At 42.0% G+C, this 16,993-nt stretch overlaps 1 protein-coding gene across 4 annotated transcripts in view; it reads right to left on the bottom strand.

The window, feature by feature from the left end:
* Positions 1-16,993, bottom strand: part of LOC122883490 (receptor-type tyrosine-protein phosphatase gamma-like) — a 577,119-nt gene that overhangs the window by 116,910 nt on the left and 443,216 nt on the right. For all 4 annotated transcript variants that reach the window (XM_044212273.1, XM_044212264.1, XM_044212251.1 and 1 more), the window contains exon 6: positions 10,599-10,665. In XM_044212273.1, the coding sequence (XP_044068208.1) occupies positions 10,599-10,665 (67 nt within the window). The remainder of the gene's footprint in view (positions 1-10,598; positions 10,666-16,993) is intronic.

The following is a 16,993-nucleotide window of genomic DNA, read 5'->3' as shown; positions in this document are numbered from 1 at the left end:
AGAGAGACACACTATCCATGCAGAAAAATTCCTCAATGATGAGCAAAGGAAGAAAAGTACGCAGCTGACGGACAAATTACAGATGGCGCAGCTGAGGGCGTATGATAATCAGAACAGAGGCCGGGCCAAGGCCAACGAGTACGTGGAGGAAGGGGAAGAGGACGAGGAAGGAGTGAGACTTGTTTCAAATGTGGCAAAATGGGACATTGGGCAAAAGATTGCCCCAAGAATCACGAGCAGGCTGACTGACTAGACGGGGTGTAGACATATAGACATGATGCATAAAAACGCATGCCTGAACACCCAATCAATGTTGCTGGAAAAGATATTGTTTTTCTTGTGGATTCCGGTGCGACTGATTCTGTCATCAGAGAGTCAGAGTTTGCAGTCCTTCCAAAGATGAGCGGCAGATATGTGAGGACAGTAGGAGTTTCAGGAACACCCCTGGTGGAAAGGTATACCACACCGTTGTCATGCAGTGAAGAAATTGAGAAACACTTTAAACATTCATTCTTGTTATCTAAACGATGCCCAATCAATATTATCGGAAGAGATATGATGATAAGATTAGGAATTATCCTGATTTCCACTCCCGAAGGCATCATTGTAGCCGGAATTTCTGACACTGCATCACAACATGTGAAACACAGTAGCAGGGAGCTGATGTACTCTTATCAATGGAAGCTGCCTCACACAACTGCTGGCTCTGTAAATAACACTCTGATTACCGAGGTCAAAGCTCTTTCCAGAAAACTATACACGAATATACATCAAGTCACCACAAGAGTTACACTGCACATCACATGTACATCTTGGGGTTGATAAACATTTTGAGGACACATGGTACAGGCAAGACAAAGAGAGAAACATACTAAAGCTGACCTGGTTGTACTGCAATGATAAAAGATGCACTGTCTCAGTAGCTTTCAATGATCCACTGTGTAAAGCTTTGTTTCAGGTCCCTAACACATATCTTCACATCCCCCTGGTCAAAGCAAAACAGGATACATGGGAATGCTTGGGCCCTTGGACCATACGTTGTGAGGAAGCTGCTGGTTTGGTAAATACATCAGACTCAGGTGTGGATTTTCACAACCAACTTATTCCGGAAAAGATTTTCAGCTATAGCAACAGGGGTAAGAAGCATTGAGCTCATTCCAGATTCAGAGTTTTTAATGGTCAGTTTGGTAACATCAGATGATGAAATAAGTCATGACAATAATAATTTTGTGAAAGACGTCACAGAAATTGAGCTAAATCAGGTACCATCCTGCTTGTGGGCACAACACAAGTATGATGTAGGATTAATCAAAGATGCTGAGCTTGTAGTAATCACACCAAATTTTCATACAGGAACAGTCAGAATCAATATCCTTTGAAGAAGGAAGCTGTTGACAGTATTAAACAGGTGTTTGATTCTCTTTTGAAAGCAGGAGTGATTATTCCATGTGCAAAATCTCCAGTCTGGACACCTATTTTCCCCGTACGAAAACTCCGGGATGCCAGAGAGCCACAACATTGGCGATTTGTGCAGGACTTGCAGGCGGTAAATGCAGCAGTACATGCACAAGCACCCAATGTTCCCAACCCACACACAATACTCTCACAGGTGCCACCTGGGAGTAAGTGGTTTTCAGTTGTTGACCTGGGTAATGCTTTTTCGGCATCCCAGTGGATCCTGACAGCCAGTATTGGTTTGCGTTCTCTTTTGAAGGTAAGGTTTTACATTCACCAGACTCGTCCAAGGGTATTCAGAGTCCTGGAATCTTTAACGATGCGTTAAAAAACTATTTGGAAATGTTAGAATTGACAGAAGGAAGTGCGCTCCTACAATGTGTAGATGACCTTATGATCTGCTCAAAAACAAGAGAGGCTTGTGTAAAAGACACACTAGCTCTGCTCAATCACCTTGCAAAATTGAGTATTGGGCCAGTGAAAAGACAACTTCCTGATACTAGCCATGTGAGGATGAGATGCTACGCTATTGTGCAAACTTATCCTCTGTGCTTTCTAATATTCACAAACAGCTGAAGGAAGCCATTCCAAGGGGTGCAGAGAGGAAACTGCATGACTACTGCCAGAAAAGTGACTAACCAGAGCTGCTACGCCTGTGTGCAGCTCCCCCATGGGGTGGGGGATTCCATCCCAGTGAAACCCAGGCCATTAAATGTCTCAGAGACCCTAGGAGTCATGGTGGCATTCACCCGGGGGGTTACTCTGCAGGACAGAACAGTGAAAGACATGGGTCCTGCACTCAAGCTATGTAACATCAGCATCACCAACTACGACGGCTCCACAGCAAGGTTTTTGAACATGAGCCAAATAACCCAGCAAGGGATTCATCGGCCCATCATGACTACCAATCCAACATCCCAGACTCGATGCTGGCTAGTCAAGGAGGAGTTTATCATATTATTGGGACTGATTGCTGCACCTATATTCCAGACATCACAAACAATATGACTCATGTTGTTTCCCACCTGAACAACCTACTGCATGAGGAGAAAAGCCTAGACTCCCAGAGTGTGGGAAGATGGGGCATGTGGTCAAGGCTGACTATGGGAGGATGGAAGAATGACAATCTATGGGTTAATCTATGGGTCAGTATATGAATATGCCAATAGAAACATCCCGCTCTGTTGAATGGATTCCACCGTTTGACAATGATATGATTTGAGGAAAATAAAATTGCATGTAATCACACTGGATTTTGAAGTATGATGCGAATATAGAATAAAATGCTCAAGAAATCATATTACTGCTAGAGCTATTTATCTAATGGTTACAGTTATAATAATAATAATTATAATAATAGTTGTGTTGTTCTGTTGATTCACGCATGCTTATTCTTTATAACTTAGTTCTTTGGTTTAGTCTGATACATTTTTTTTGTTAATTTCTATTTGCGTCCAGTTATAATGATAATGACTGCTAATGATAAGTACATGTGGGGTTTTTCTTCCTCTGACACTAAAGGTTTTCTCCACTTGTCTGGTTGTTTGATTTGTCCTTTCCTACTTTTAACGTTTGTCCTTAATTATTTCAATTAGCATTTTTTAAAATGATTTTTATGCTAAAAAGGGAGGAAGTGTAATGGAAAGAACAAATGGACTCTCTGATATAATAACATACTGATGCTATACATAATTGTTTGGCGTCAATACTTGATCTGTGTATGATTGTTTGGACTGTGTGATGAGAACAGTACACTGATAATGATGACATGGAACTACAAAACATCCTAGTGACTGTTATGTCCAGACTTCAGGGACACTCTTCTCCCCTGGTTGATGAGCCTGACCCTGAAGACTGGATAAATAACTGATGCTCTTTTTTCCGTCTGCACATGCTTGAAGTAAACCTACAGAAAGAAAAGTGATTGCCTTGAGTGTTTCTTTATTCCAAAGAAATTGCCACTACAGAAGTCAACGGCATCACAGACTTCATCTGTTTTAGTAAGAAACTGCATGTCTGTGATTCTGTCTGACATGCAGTTCAGTGAACGGGAGAAGAGGGACATGAGCATGCAAAGTACAACACTGCATGTCGACAGATTTTAGAGGATTATAGCCTAAGAAGTCTGTGTTTGGAGAATGTCCAGTACAGAACTGTCATGATCTGGCATGTCTCTCCTGTTTTATCTGTGTTTTTCCCTGCCTCTCTGTATGTGTGTCTGTGTGTCCATCTGGGTATGACAACACGCATCACCAATTACCTGCCAAGCTAATCGCCATTGTGTGCTCCTCCTCACCTTGTCAGTCTCTTCCTCCACTCATGAACCCATTCCCTCTGACCTCACCACCACAACGCCTCACCAGATTAACTGGATCCCTTCCCTTCAACTCCCTAAATTGAATAAACAGTGTGCTTTCTGCTAACCTCTCTCCTTCTCTGAGTATGGTTGTTTGGGTTCAGATTTCCTTGAAACAGAAATGTGACAAGAACAGTGCATAGAGGGACAGAGAGTGAAGCCTTTGGTATGTTGCCATTGTTTAGGTGCTGCATATAACTGTATATTTACACACCCCACAGTGTCAGCACAGTGTCATTTCCTCTGTTTATCTACTCAAGCGTCTGTGTTCCTGCTGATCTAATGTTACAATGCTGAAATTAAGCCATTCCTCCTTGTCTTAACAAATTACAAGTCCATTAATTCACTATCTCACTCACTGCACGAAGTCTCCACTGACTCAGCACTCTGCGACCCTGATTGGCAATTCATTTTTAAAGGGTGTACATGGCTTATGGTGGTTTCCTCTGATTTGAGGTACCATGTCGACCCTGTGGCACTTCTATAGGAATTCGAAGAAGAAAAATTCTGTGTTAATTTCCCTCTTTTTCTCTCTGCATGTACTACTGTACCAGTGTGTCTATGTCTACCATTCTTTTTCTGGTGGGGGTTTAATCCCAAAGCTCTCTCTTTCACATCAGATCTGATGTGGTGCCACTGCACAGTGCTCACATGTTAAGCTTCTTTTTCATCCTCTACTCAATAGGATTTCCAGAAATTTGGGGCAGACACATCTATTTCTCTGTCCTCTTTCTTTTCTTATGGTGTATTTTTGAGGATTTTATTCACAGCCTCTATCTTGAATTTAGTGGATATTTGAGCAGTTTTGGCATGATGGTAGTTAGTTATGCCAAGATTTTTTAAGACCATCATTTTGGACTGACAGATAGGCTTTCAAAGTTAGCATTAATTTACAGTTTGTGGTTTGGTCAGCACACCTTTCCTTCAGACTTTCTCGTGCACTGCACTGCATCTTAAAAATCTCCAGCTGTGCTGTGCATTATGTCAATGTGAGGATAATTTTTGTTTTGATTATTTTTCCTTCAATTCTGAAATATAACGTTTTTTTGTCCTATTCTTTTTCGATTGGTCTGTGTCCACGTCACATGACTGCCATGTTTTTTTGTGAAAACCAAAATAGTGGACGTTTCTTTTATTCTCAGTGGAAAATGCAGTATTTTATGGTTTCTGATTTGATAACATTTCTAGAAATGTGTATTTTATTTTCATAATCTTCGTTCAGTGAATGAATATGATCCTTAGTTTTGTTAGTTATTACGAAGATTCTCTGATCGTTGCTATGGCAGTTGCTATGGACGTATGGGATTATTTTCCTATCTTTATTCAAGAGTGTGTTCTTTTAATTTGAGAGCATGGCATTGATTTTCGTTCAGAGTTTGTAATGCTTTCACTTAGATTTGCTCTGCATCTGCTCACACTGTGCTTGCACTCAGATATATTGTAGCTTGCACAGATTTCCTGCACTCCAGCTTCAGCTCTTCTCCTTGCGCTCAGACTGCTTCTGTGTGCTTGTGAAACGTCTGCTCTCAGATTTCTCCTCTGTTCTTGGATTTTTTGTGCAATAACCCTGTCAAAATCCCCCAACCAATAGAATGCCAGGTGTAGTGTTGACCATTGTAATGATCCCGGCCTCATTACGGGTGCGTTCCCTTTTCTTCTTATAGCATCCCATATGGGCGGTTACTCTTTAACTGGGTTCATCCACTCCCGCCCTCCTCCCGTCTTTATTATATATACTTCCCTTGCTTTCTTTACAACTTTTGGAATAAAAGGACAGTTATTACATATAACAGTGCCCATACTTTTTACTATGATAGCTAAATACTAAAGGAATGTGAAGGTACATCACGCCGTGTTGCATGTTGGGACGGCGGCGCCATCTTGTGAGGAATGCGTTACGCGGTTTGTTACCTGTGGCTGCTATGGTGGTTAACAGTTACCTGCTTACCTTTTGTTTTGTTTGGCTAAAAAGTTGATTAAATCGGTCAAATCTGATGGAGAAGGGAAAAGAGAAAGAAAAGAGACCCTACTCAGAGTAAAATTGAAAAATCCCTAGAAGCTCATGAACAGTTTTGCAGTTGCTGAGTGCAAGATCTGCTAATTCACAAGCGAAGTCTCTGACACCGGCAAACCGCAAGAGCACAGTCATACTTGTAAAGGTAAGGTGGCACTCCTCTTTTTGGCCTAATTAGTAAACCAAACAAGTCCTCATAAGAAAAAAATATGTTAACATTTTCCTGTTGGCTTCCTCAAACCATCATCACAATCTTTCCGGAACCTTAAGAGTAACTTAACACCCTTCTTGTTTTTGCTGACCTCCAGTGGTTTAACTTGTGACCTTGCTGCAGTGATGTAGAAGTGTACTCCGGGATGTCATGGGGTTCACTTTTCACCTATTGGTTGAGCGGTATCAGAGTGTATAAATCGATACTTTCTGCAACAACGGTGGCTTCTGACCACTGAGATTGAGGGACATTCGGCTCACAACTATCATACTGATGATCCAGTTTCACCAAAATCAGTGAATAAAGTTCTAAAAGTTGTGTGCTTTTTGTACAGTAATCAGTGAGGCCCGGTCCCCAGAAACACTCCGCTGCGGCAGCGTGCATCGTTTTTTCAACCTAGTTCTTGTCTCATTTGTGGTCTGATAAACAGTATCAATTTCATATTCTGTGTCTCATATCACTATTTTCCAAGCTACTATAGTTGTCATATTTTGTGGGACCCACGTGATCTCAGAGTAAGTTGGAAACAAGATAGACTTGTACTGAGAATAGCGAGCTAGCTTATTAGCTGAAGACCCATAGTTAGCCTGGGACTCGTTGGGCGAGTTTTTTTAATAATGGACATTTGTGTTGTGATACTTAAACCATCAGGGAAATAAAAGCTTTCAACTTTCAGTGATTAAAGGAGCTTGCTGATGGATAGATGGCTTTAACTACTTGTTGTTATCAGTTAGCTACTTTAGCTGTGCTGCTAGCTGTCCCATTAGCTGACTGCCCGGATTGGGAGTTCAGAGCTGGGAGCACCAGGGGAGTGTCATTGTTTATTCCGTTAGTACAGGTGCTTTGGTTTTCTGTTGCTCTGTGCTCCCACTCCAGGGAGAGTCAGTTAATCAGACCGCAGCTGTAGGGCTAACTAGTTGAGGGCAGCTAACGTTACAATTAGCAGCAAGTGAAGCTCTCTGTTCATCAGTTAAGTCCGTAAATCACAGAGAGTTGAGGCAGAGCAGCTGGAGGACATCAGAGGGAAAATCAGGAAATATTTTCTCCATAAAATATGATACAGATCAGAGTCCTGGTCGGAGCCAGCTATACATCTCCTCGGTATGATAGTTGTGAGCCGACTGTCCCTCAGTGGCCACCATTGGCAGCAAAGCATGTATAGTCAATCTATACGATCAACCAATAGGTGAAAAGTTAACCCCATGACACACAGCCCCCCTCATTTGCATAATGAAGCAGAAATGCATAAAGAAATGTAAAAAGAAAAGACATAAATAAATAAGTTTGGGGAAAGAAATGAGGGGGAAATGCAAAGGGAAAATAATACATACATGAATACATAAATAAATACATTTAAAATATTAAATAAATAAATGAATAAATAAATGAAACAATAAATACAATGGAAAATTAAATGGGAAAGTAGATAAATAAGGGAATTAATACAAATGTAAATAAATACAGAAATATCAGTTTGTCTCACATTTTATAAATTACTGAATGCCTACTTTAATTTTAATATTATTTTTAGTCTTTTATTTTTAATGGAATATTAATTTATTTATTGAGTAATATATTTATTTCTTTATTCATGTTTGATTTTGGCAGTTCCGTTCCACATCTGTATACAGTGAGAGGATTTTTATCTACTCTTTCTTTTCTAACACCTGTGAGTATTCCAGATGTGTGTGTTTGAACTTTTTCACTGTAATGACGATGATCTCTGCAATAGTGATGAAGAAGTCGCTAGATAATTTACAGTATTCACTATAACCAACATTAAAATGAAAAGCATGAAAGCAAGAGAGCGCTATCACTGTGCTCCTCCTTCGCCACCTCTCGTCTTTCCCATCATCCCATCACATCATTATAAGTCTTTGCATCTGCCTCCAAAGCTCCTGCAAAACCTGTGTAGACAATGGGCTCCTCTCTTCGCCGCCAAAGCCTTTCATGAGTCCGCTATGTAAATCAGACTCAGCCTTTTTACTGGGCTGATTTCACAGGGATCGAGCCGTTTTCTGGCTAGTTAGTCAGAGGCCATTTGTTCCAGCAAGGTTTCATGTAAAATGCAACAAGGCATGAGGTACAAAGACAGAGGAGTCAGACCTGTGGTACGTGTCCGCCAGACAAGCCTGGCAACAAGACAAGAGAGCACTGTGAAAAATTCAACCACCCGCTGCTCCATAGAGTAGCACTGGTGAAGACAGAGCAAATTTGCCAACCACTTTCCCAGTGGGAAAGATGGGAGCATGACCTTGATTGAACTTGAGTGGTCTTTGTGTTAGATGAATTATAGAGACGGAGTAGTTTTTCCAAGACAGCTGAGCAGGAGATAAAGTGCAAGTATCATGTGGTGTTTTTTTTATCAAAGTTTTATTTGTGTATGCCGAAGCTCTCAAAATTCACTCAGAAGCCGTTCTGCTGTTGCAAGGCGTGCAGGGCCCTTTGGGGGGGGGGAGACAGAACATTGCTTTAGGATAAATGTTTTGATCATGACAGGGATGCACTTCAGGGCTGTGTGCAGGAGACAACTGTGTTTGACAGAGGGCATACAGTGCTAACAAAAAACAATGTTAAATCTTTGTAATTTGTTATGTGAGGAAGAAAAAAGCACTGAATCTCCCTGAGATCCTGATTTATTGTGGGAATATACTGCATGTAAGGCACTAAATGATGCAAAAGGCTAAGACTTTTTGATGAGGAGTACAATCAAAGCTAGAGTACCCTGCATTTAAAGTTTGATAACATATTATATATCAGATGTTTATCCCACTAAGGTCCCACTTACACTTGAGTTATCTTTGTATCTTTCTTTTCTATAGTGCAGAGTACAACATCAAATCCATGTTATAACCTCAACTAGTGACCTTGTGAATTAAAATAACACGTGTCACTTTTCTCCATATGCATCATATACTGTCCTGATTTACTTACTCCAAAGCCCTGCCCATGTTGTGGACCTGGCCCTCACTTTGCCTCCTGCAACTGATAGTCACCAGTCCAGATGAGCAGATTGATGTCCTATGTAAAGCTGCTCAGCAGATGATTAGATTTATTTTACAACTTTGGTCTCATTTTTGTAGTTTTGTCCTTCATTTTTTTTTGTCTTGATAACACTCACTACACACCATCCTGTCACACCATCTTGGAAAGCCTTGATTCTGATTCTGTCTACTGTAATAGTTTGCAGATAAATGCAGCTGCAAACTGAATTGAATTAGTTAAACTGAATGAATCTGAAGTCCTCACAATACTGGAACCTGATAAGCCAACAGCAGCAGTTCCTGAGATGTACAGTAAATGAAGTAAACATTCTGAATCAAGGCTTTCCAGTTCAACTGCTGTAAACTGACCTGACTGGACAAAATCACTGTGTGTGTATCCCAGGGAATACAGTGAATAGAATTTTGGACTGAGGTACTCAAGTCCACATTTCAACACAGAATGCGTAATAGCAGGTAGTCAAGGACAATTTACCAAAGGCAGATGGCTAATGACAGAAGCTATAGTACAACAATACTACTGAAAACAGTAGTCCCCTATATATATCTTCTGGCACCTAGTGGCAGAACTAGTATTGACTTTACTGGAAGAGACCTTTCATGCTGTGGATATATCATGCTATTTTGTTACTTTACACCCACCTGACGTCATTTGTCCATCATTATAAGTTGATAAAAATGTTGCCTAACATCCAGTGAGTTTATATTTTCATTATTATTCCTGTGAACATTTTATGAGCAGCTCTGTGACTGAACAATCAAAGTGAAGGGTCATCCCATTCCAGTATGATGATCAAGGACCAGGGCTGAACTTAACCATATAGTACATGTGGACTGGAGAACTAAAACAATGAGCTAAAAGAAGCTAAAAGCTTGGGTGGTAATGCCTGATTAATGTATATACATTCAGAGAATCTAAACTCTTAAAATCCTAGCTCTCTTATGAATCATTTGCCCCTTTTACACAGCCCGTTCAAGGTGCACAAAGGGTGAGCCGACAGGACGGTGTGTAGTGAGTGTGTGGTTAAGCGAGAGAGAGCGGCAGAGAGTGACGGTGAATGTGAGCGGTGCAGCGAAAAAGGTGAGCAGTGAAGTTGTCAATGTGGCAGTAAATGTACAGTGTAGGTTACAGTTTCAGGTCAGTGAATGAAAGCTGCAGTTTCTCAAGACCAAATTAATGCTCCCGTGTGTTGTTACCCAACTGCTAGAATAGTGTCACTATGATGATCAGCTCCACCTACGTTGAGGGGGTACTATCTGCAGTGGAAAACTAAGTAGAGGTACCAAAAGTGAGCAGAGTCGGATTGAGCCGTACCATACAGTGGAAATACGCCGACACTGTTGTGATACATGTCACGCCTCTTTTGCTTCTGGAACGCCGGCATGCTATGTAAAATCCCACACTGGGGCAGCATTATGCCAGCGTTGTTAGGTTCAGTGTACAAAAGCAAAGCCAGCATAATGACGGCTCTTCTTTACGACAGTATTGCGGGATCTTTGTGTAAAAAGGGTTAATAACTATCATTCCCTGTATGTCTGGGTGCTGGGACTGCCACTCACCATGATGGACCACACCCTTCAGGCCGTGGATTATGGGGTCGACAGCAGGATTGTCCTTCCCTCCCACCTGAGGAATACAAAAAGATATAGTGATCATCACATAGCATTATTATTCATAAACATTACTGCATACATTTAAGGTTTGGGAAAATATCTTTTCAATTATTTCTATTTATTTAATCCTGGTGAGTGTGTGCACACACTGCTTATACGATCTGTAACATATAAATCAGGAAGATACTTTTTCGTTGTCATTTTTGTTGTTTCTCTAGTCACAGCCTCCAGATATTACTTATCTTTCCTTGCAGCCACAAATTGTATTGGCATTTGTGTCTTTCTCAAAATATGGTAAGGTAATTGACAGTGTTTCATTTCCCTTTATTCATTATTGTATCTTTGTGTTTGTTGTACTACCCACTTGTACTCTCTGCTGCTGCAGTGAGTCATTGCAGATATGATGTGTCCACTAATCTAGGCTTACATAATGCACACATCAATGTGTAGGTATCTGCTAATGTGTCCATTTAACTGGAATAACATATAACAAGAGAGAGAAAAACAGATTGGTGCTATATCAAGAGAAAGAAATGGGCAAGACAGAGGTGGTGGGAAAAACAGTCAAAGCATAGAGATGCTGAGAAAACAAGTGCAGTGCATAGTAACACATGCATTTTCACTGTCTTCAATTAGTGCGTCATTGTTGTCATGGAGGCTGGAAATCAATAAAACCAAAGCATTAAATGCTTCCAAAACACCATATGACCTATATGCGTGTTTTCTGATCTGTCACCTCTATGGTTAAGTGTAAGAAAAACGTGTTGTAAATCTGTTTTGTTGCTTAGGTATGAAGACATGTTACTCTGATTCAAGTCAAAATGTTTGTTCTGTAGAAAGAAATCTTTCAGACTGATAAAGGTGGACCTGTTTTGTGGACAAGCGTGCCTGTTTTTACATGAGAATAGTTTGTATTCAAATTCTATTTATTTTATTTATTTATATAGCGCCAATACATAACAGAAGTTATCTCATTGCGCTTTTCCTATAATGCAGGTCAAGACCGTACTCTTTATAATATTATTTACAGAGACCCAACAAATCCCACCATGAGCAAGCATTTGGCGACAGTGGCAAGAAAAAACCTCCTTTATGAGGCAGAAACCTTGGACAGAACCAGACTCAATGGTAGGTGGCCATCCGCCGCTGCCGTGTTACGTTTTGAGAGAGAGAGAGAGAGAGAGAGAGAGAGAGGAGGGATGTGGGGGAAGGGGATAGGGTTAGGTAGGCACAATGCAAAGATCACGTGGAATTTTTTTTTTCTTTAATAGTAGAATAGTAATTATAGTGTTAATATTAATAAATTTGTTATAATAGGAATGACAGCTATAGGAAGAATGATGTCAGCATCAGTAACAGAGCCAATAAAAACAACTGTAATAACAACACCCATGTAGCCTTCATGTTGCCGTATTAGGTTTTGAGAGAGAAAGAGAGAGAGACGTTTGTAGAGAGAGAGAGATGGAGAGGTTTAGAGAGAGGGGTTTTGGGGGAAGACGGGTGGGGGTGGGGGGGGGGAGGGAGGCACAATGCAAATACCACCTAGAATTTTTAAAAATAGTAGAAATGTAATTGTAGTGTTAATATTAATACATTAATAATAATAGGAATGACAGCTATAGGAAAACTGTCAGTATTAGTAACAGAGCCAATAACAACAACTGTAGTAGCAGCCGCAAGGGGGCACAAGCCAGTGTCTTCTTGTGCCAGTCCCAAGTCTGGATAAATGCAGAGGGTTGTGTCAGGAAGGGCATCCGACGTAAAACACATGCCAAATTAAAAATGCCAATCGTGAAAATGACTTCCATACCGGATCGGTCGGGGCCCGGGTTAACAACGACCGCCACCGGTGCTGTTGACCTGCAGGGTCCCGGTGGAAATTGAACTACTGTTGGTCAAAGACGAAGAAGGAGAGGAGGAAGGTGTGTCCGTAGGCAGAGAGAGAAGAGGAAAGCTAAGAATGTAGGACTGACAGTAGGGACTTGATTGTTGGGACTATTACAGGGAAGGCTAGAGAGTTGATTGACATGATGCAGAGAAGGAAGGACATACTGTGTGTCCAGGAGACCAGGTGGAAAGGTAGCAAGGCTAGAAGCTTAGGAGCAGGGTTCAAGTTGTTCTACCATGGGTCAGATAGGAAGAGAAACGGAGTAGGAGTTATCCTGAAAGAGGAGTTTGTGAGGAATGTTCTAGAGGTGAAAAGAGTATTAGACAGGTTGATGAGTCTGAAGCTGGAAATTGAAGGGTTGATGTTTAATGTTGTGAGTGGTTATGCCCCACAGGTAGGATGTGAGTTAGAAGAGATGGAGAAATTCTGGAGTGAGTTAGATGAAGTGATGCAGACCATCCCCAGAGGTGAGAGAGTGGTGATTGGTGCAGATTTCAATGGGCATGTAGGTGAAGGGAACAGAGGTGATGAGAATGTGATGGGCAGGTTTGGTCTTCAGGACAGGAACACAGAAGGACAGATGGTGGTAGACTTTGCAAAGAGGATGGAAATGGCTGTAGTGAACACTTTCTTCCAGAAGAGGCAGGAACATAGGGTGACATATAAGAGCGGAGGTGGAAGCACTCAGGTGGACTACATCTTGTGTAGACGTTGTAATCTGAAAGAGACCAGTGACTGTAAAGTAGTGGTAGGGGAGAGTGTAGCCAGACAACACAGGATGGTAGTGTGTGGTGAGGAAGATGAAGAGGACAAAGGCAGAGCAGGGGACGTAGTGGTGGAAGTTGAAAAAGGAAGAATGTCGTGTAGTTTTCAGGGAGGAGCTGAGACAGACTCTGGGTGGTCAGGAAGTGCTCCCAGATGACTGGACTACTACAGCTAATGTGATCAGGGAGACAGGTAGGAGGGTACTCGGTGTGTCATGTGGAAAGAGGAAAGTGGACAAGGAGACTTGGTGGTGGAACGAAGAAGTGCAGGAGTGTATACAGAGAAAGAGGTTAGCTAAGAAGAAGTGGGACACTGAGTGGACTGAAGAGAGTAGACAGGAGTACAGGGAGATGCAGCGGAAGGTGAAGGTAGAGGTGGCAAAGGCCAAACAAAGAGCATATGAGGACTTGTATGCTAGGTTGGACACTAAAGAGGGAGAGGTGGATTTGTACAAGTTGGCCAGACAAAGAAATAGAGATGGGAAGGATGTGCAGCAGGTTAGGGTGATTAAAGATAAGGATGGAAATGTATTGCCAGGTGCCAGGAGTGTGATGGGAAGATGGAAGGAGTACTTTGAAGAGTTGATGAATGAGGAAAATGAAAGGGAACGAAGAGTAGAAGAAGTGACTGGTGTGGAGCAGGAAGTAGCAAAGATTAGCAAGAGTGAAGTGAGGAGGACGTTGAAGAGGATGAAGAGTGGAAAGGCAGTTGGTCCTGATGACATACCTGTGGAGGTATGGAAATGTCTAGGAGAGGTGGCAGTAGAGTTTCTGACTAGTTTGTTTAACAAGATCTTGGAGAGTGAGAGGATGCCTGAGGAATGGAGGAGAAGTGTACTGGTGCCAATTTTTAAGAACAAGGGAGATGTGCAGAGCTGTGGCAACTACAGAGGAGTAAAGCTGATGAGCCATACAATGAAGTTGTGGGAAAGAGTAGTGGAAGCTAGGCTAAGGGCAGAGGTGAGCATTTGTGAGCAGCAATATGGTTTCATGCCTAAAAAGAGTACAACAGATGCAGTATTTGCTTTGAGGATGCTGATGGAGAAGTACAGAGAAGGTCATAGGGAGTTGTATTGTGTCTTCGTAGATTTAGAGAAAGCGTATGACAGGGTGCCGAGAGAGGAGCTGTGGTATTGTATGAGGAAGTCTGGAGTGGCAGAGAAGTATGTTAGAGTGGTGCAGGACATGTATGAGAGCTGTAAGACCGTGGTGAGGTGTGCTGTAGGTGTGACAGAGGAGTTCAAGGTGGAGGTGGGTTTGCATCAAGGATCGGCTCTGAGCCCCTTCTTGTTTGCTCTGGTGATGGACAGGCTGACAGATAAAGTTATACAGGAATCTCCATGGACTATGATGGTTGCGGATGACACTGTGATTTGTAGTGAGAGCAGGGAGCAGGTGGAGGAAAATCTAGAGAGATGGAGGTCTGCTCTGGAAAACAGAGGAATGAAGCTTAGGTAGCAGTAAGACAGAATACATGTGTGTCAATGAGAGGGACCCAGGTGGAACGGTGAGGTTACAGGGAGCAGAGGTGAAGAAGGTGCAGGACTTTAAGTACTTAGGGTCAACGGTTCAGAGCAATGGAGACTGTGGAAAAGAGGTGAAGAGGCGAGTGCAACATATGTGTTGTGTGATAAGAGTATCAGCAAGAATGAAAGGAAAGGTGTTCAAGACGGTGGTGAGACCAGTGATGTTGTACAGCTTAGAGACAGTGGCACTGAAGAAAAGACAAGAGGCAGAGCTGGAGGTAGCAGAGCTTAAGATGTTGAGGTTCTCTTTGGGAGTGACGAGGATGGACAGGATCAGGAATGAGTACATCAGAGGGACAGCTCATGTTAAATGTTTCAGAGATAAAGTCAGAGAGACCAGATTGAGGTGAATATATTGGTAGAAGGGTGCTGAGGTTGGAGCTGCCAGGCAGGAGGTCTAGAGGAAGACCAAATAGGAGATTTATGGATATAGTGAGAGAGGACATGAAGTTAATTGGTGTGAGTGAAGAGGATGCAGAGGACAGGGTTAGATGGAGGCACATGATTCGCTGTGGCGACCCCTGAAAGGGAACAGCCGAAAGGAAAAGAAGAAGAAGTAGTAGCAGTTGTCGAGCAGGAACACAAGGGCAGCAAGTTGCCCACAACCACAGATCCAGACTCTGCAGCTCCGGAGGCAGAAATACCTGCTGAAAGCGACAGAAGGAGAGAGGAGAGAAACGAGAAAGCACAGAACTACGGGAGGGAGAAGATGTCGAGTTAGTAACATGCAATAACGGGATAAAAATGCATACAGATGGAGAGAAGGAGAGAGGAAAGAGGTGCATCATGGGAAGTCTCCCGGCAGTCTAGGCCTATAGCAGTATAACTAAAGGATGGTTCAGGGCTCACGCAAGCCAGCCCTAACTATAATCTTTATCAAAGAGGAAAGTCTTAAGACATATTCTTCCTTTGGAGATGGTGTCTGCCTCCCGATCCCAAATTGGGATCTGATTCCACAGGAGAGGAACTTGATAACTGAAGGCTCTGGCTCCCAATCTACTTTTGCAGACTCTAGGAACCACAAGTAACCCTGCATTCTGGGAGCGCAGTGTTCTAGTCGTAAGGTATTATGAGATCTTTAAGATACCATGGTGCCAGAGCAGGACTTTAAATTCTATTCTGGATTTTACAGGGACCCAGTGCTGAGAAGCTAATATTGGAGAGATATGATCTCTTTTCCTAGTTCATGTAAGTACACGTGCCGCAGCATTCTGGATCAACTGGAGAGTATTAAGGGACTTATTCGGGCAGCCTGATAACAAGGAATTGCAATAATCCAGCCAAGGAGTAACAAATGCATGGATTAGTTTTTCTGCGTCCTGAAAAAAAAGTCCTGATCAAAGATAATTCCGAGGTTCCTTACAGTGGCACTGGAGACCAGGGCAGTGCAATCTAGAGTAACTATATCTTTAGATAATGTGTCTCAGAGGTGTTTGGGGCCAAATACAATAACTTCAGTTTTGTCAGAGTTTAACATAAAAAAATTGCAGGTCATCCAGGTCTTTATGTCCTTAAGGCATGCTTGAAGTTTAGTTAACTGGTTAGCTTCATCTGGCTTGATCGATAGATATAATTGGCTATAATCTGCACAGCAATGAAAGTTTATGGAGTGTTTCCTAATAATATTGCCTAGAGGAACCATATATAAGGTGAATAGAATCGGTCCAAGCACAGAACCTTGTGGAACTCCGTGACTAACTGTGGCGTGCACGGAGGACTCACCATTAACATGTACAACCTGAGATCGATCTGATAGGATTTAAACCAGCTTAGTGCGGCTTCTTTAATGTCAATTACATGTTCCAGTCTCTGTAATAGGATGTGAGAGTCAATGGTGTCAAACGCAGCACTAAGATCTAACAAGTCCATTGTGTGATGCAATTAAAAGTTCATTTGTAATTTGCACCAGTGCTGTCTCTGTGCTATGATGCACTCTAAACCCTGACTGAAAATCCTTAAATAAACTATTGTTATTTAGAAAGTCTCGCAACTGATTGGCGACTGCTTTCTCAAGGATCTTAGAAAGAAAAGGAAGGTTAGATATAGGTGTACAGTTGTCTAAAACCCCCGGAACAAGAGTGGGCTTTTTAAGAAGCGGTTTAATTACAGCTACTTTAAAGGATTGTGGTACATAGCCTGTTAATAAAGACAGATTGATCATAG

Source organism: Siniperca chuatsi, linkage group LG2 (assembly GCF_020085105.1).
Source record: "Siniperca chuatsi isolate FFG_IHB_CAS linkage group LG2, ASM2008510v1, whole genome shotgun sequence".
Lineage (NCBI taxonomy): Eukaryota > Metazoa > Chordata > Actinopteri > Centrarchiformes > Sinipercidae > Siniperca > Siniperca chuatsi.
Note: the sequence above shows the minus strand (reverse complement) of the source record. Positions and strands in the feature narration are given on the sequence as shown.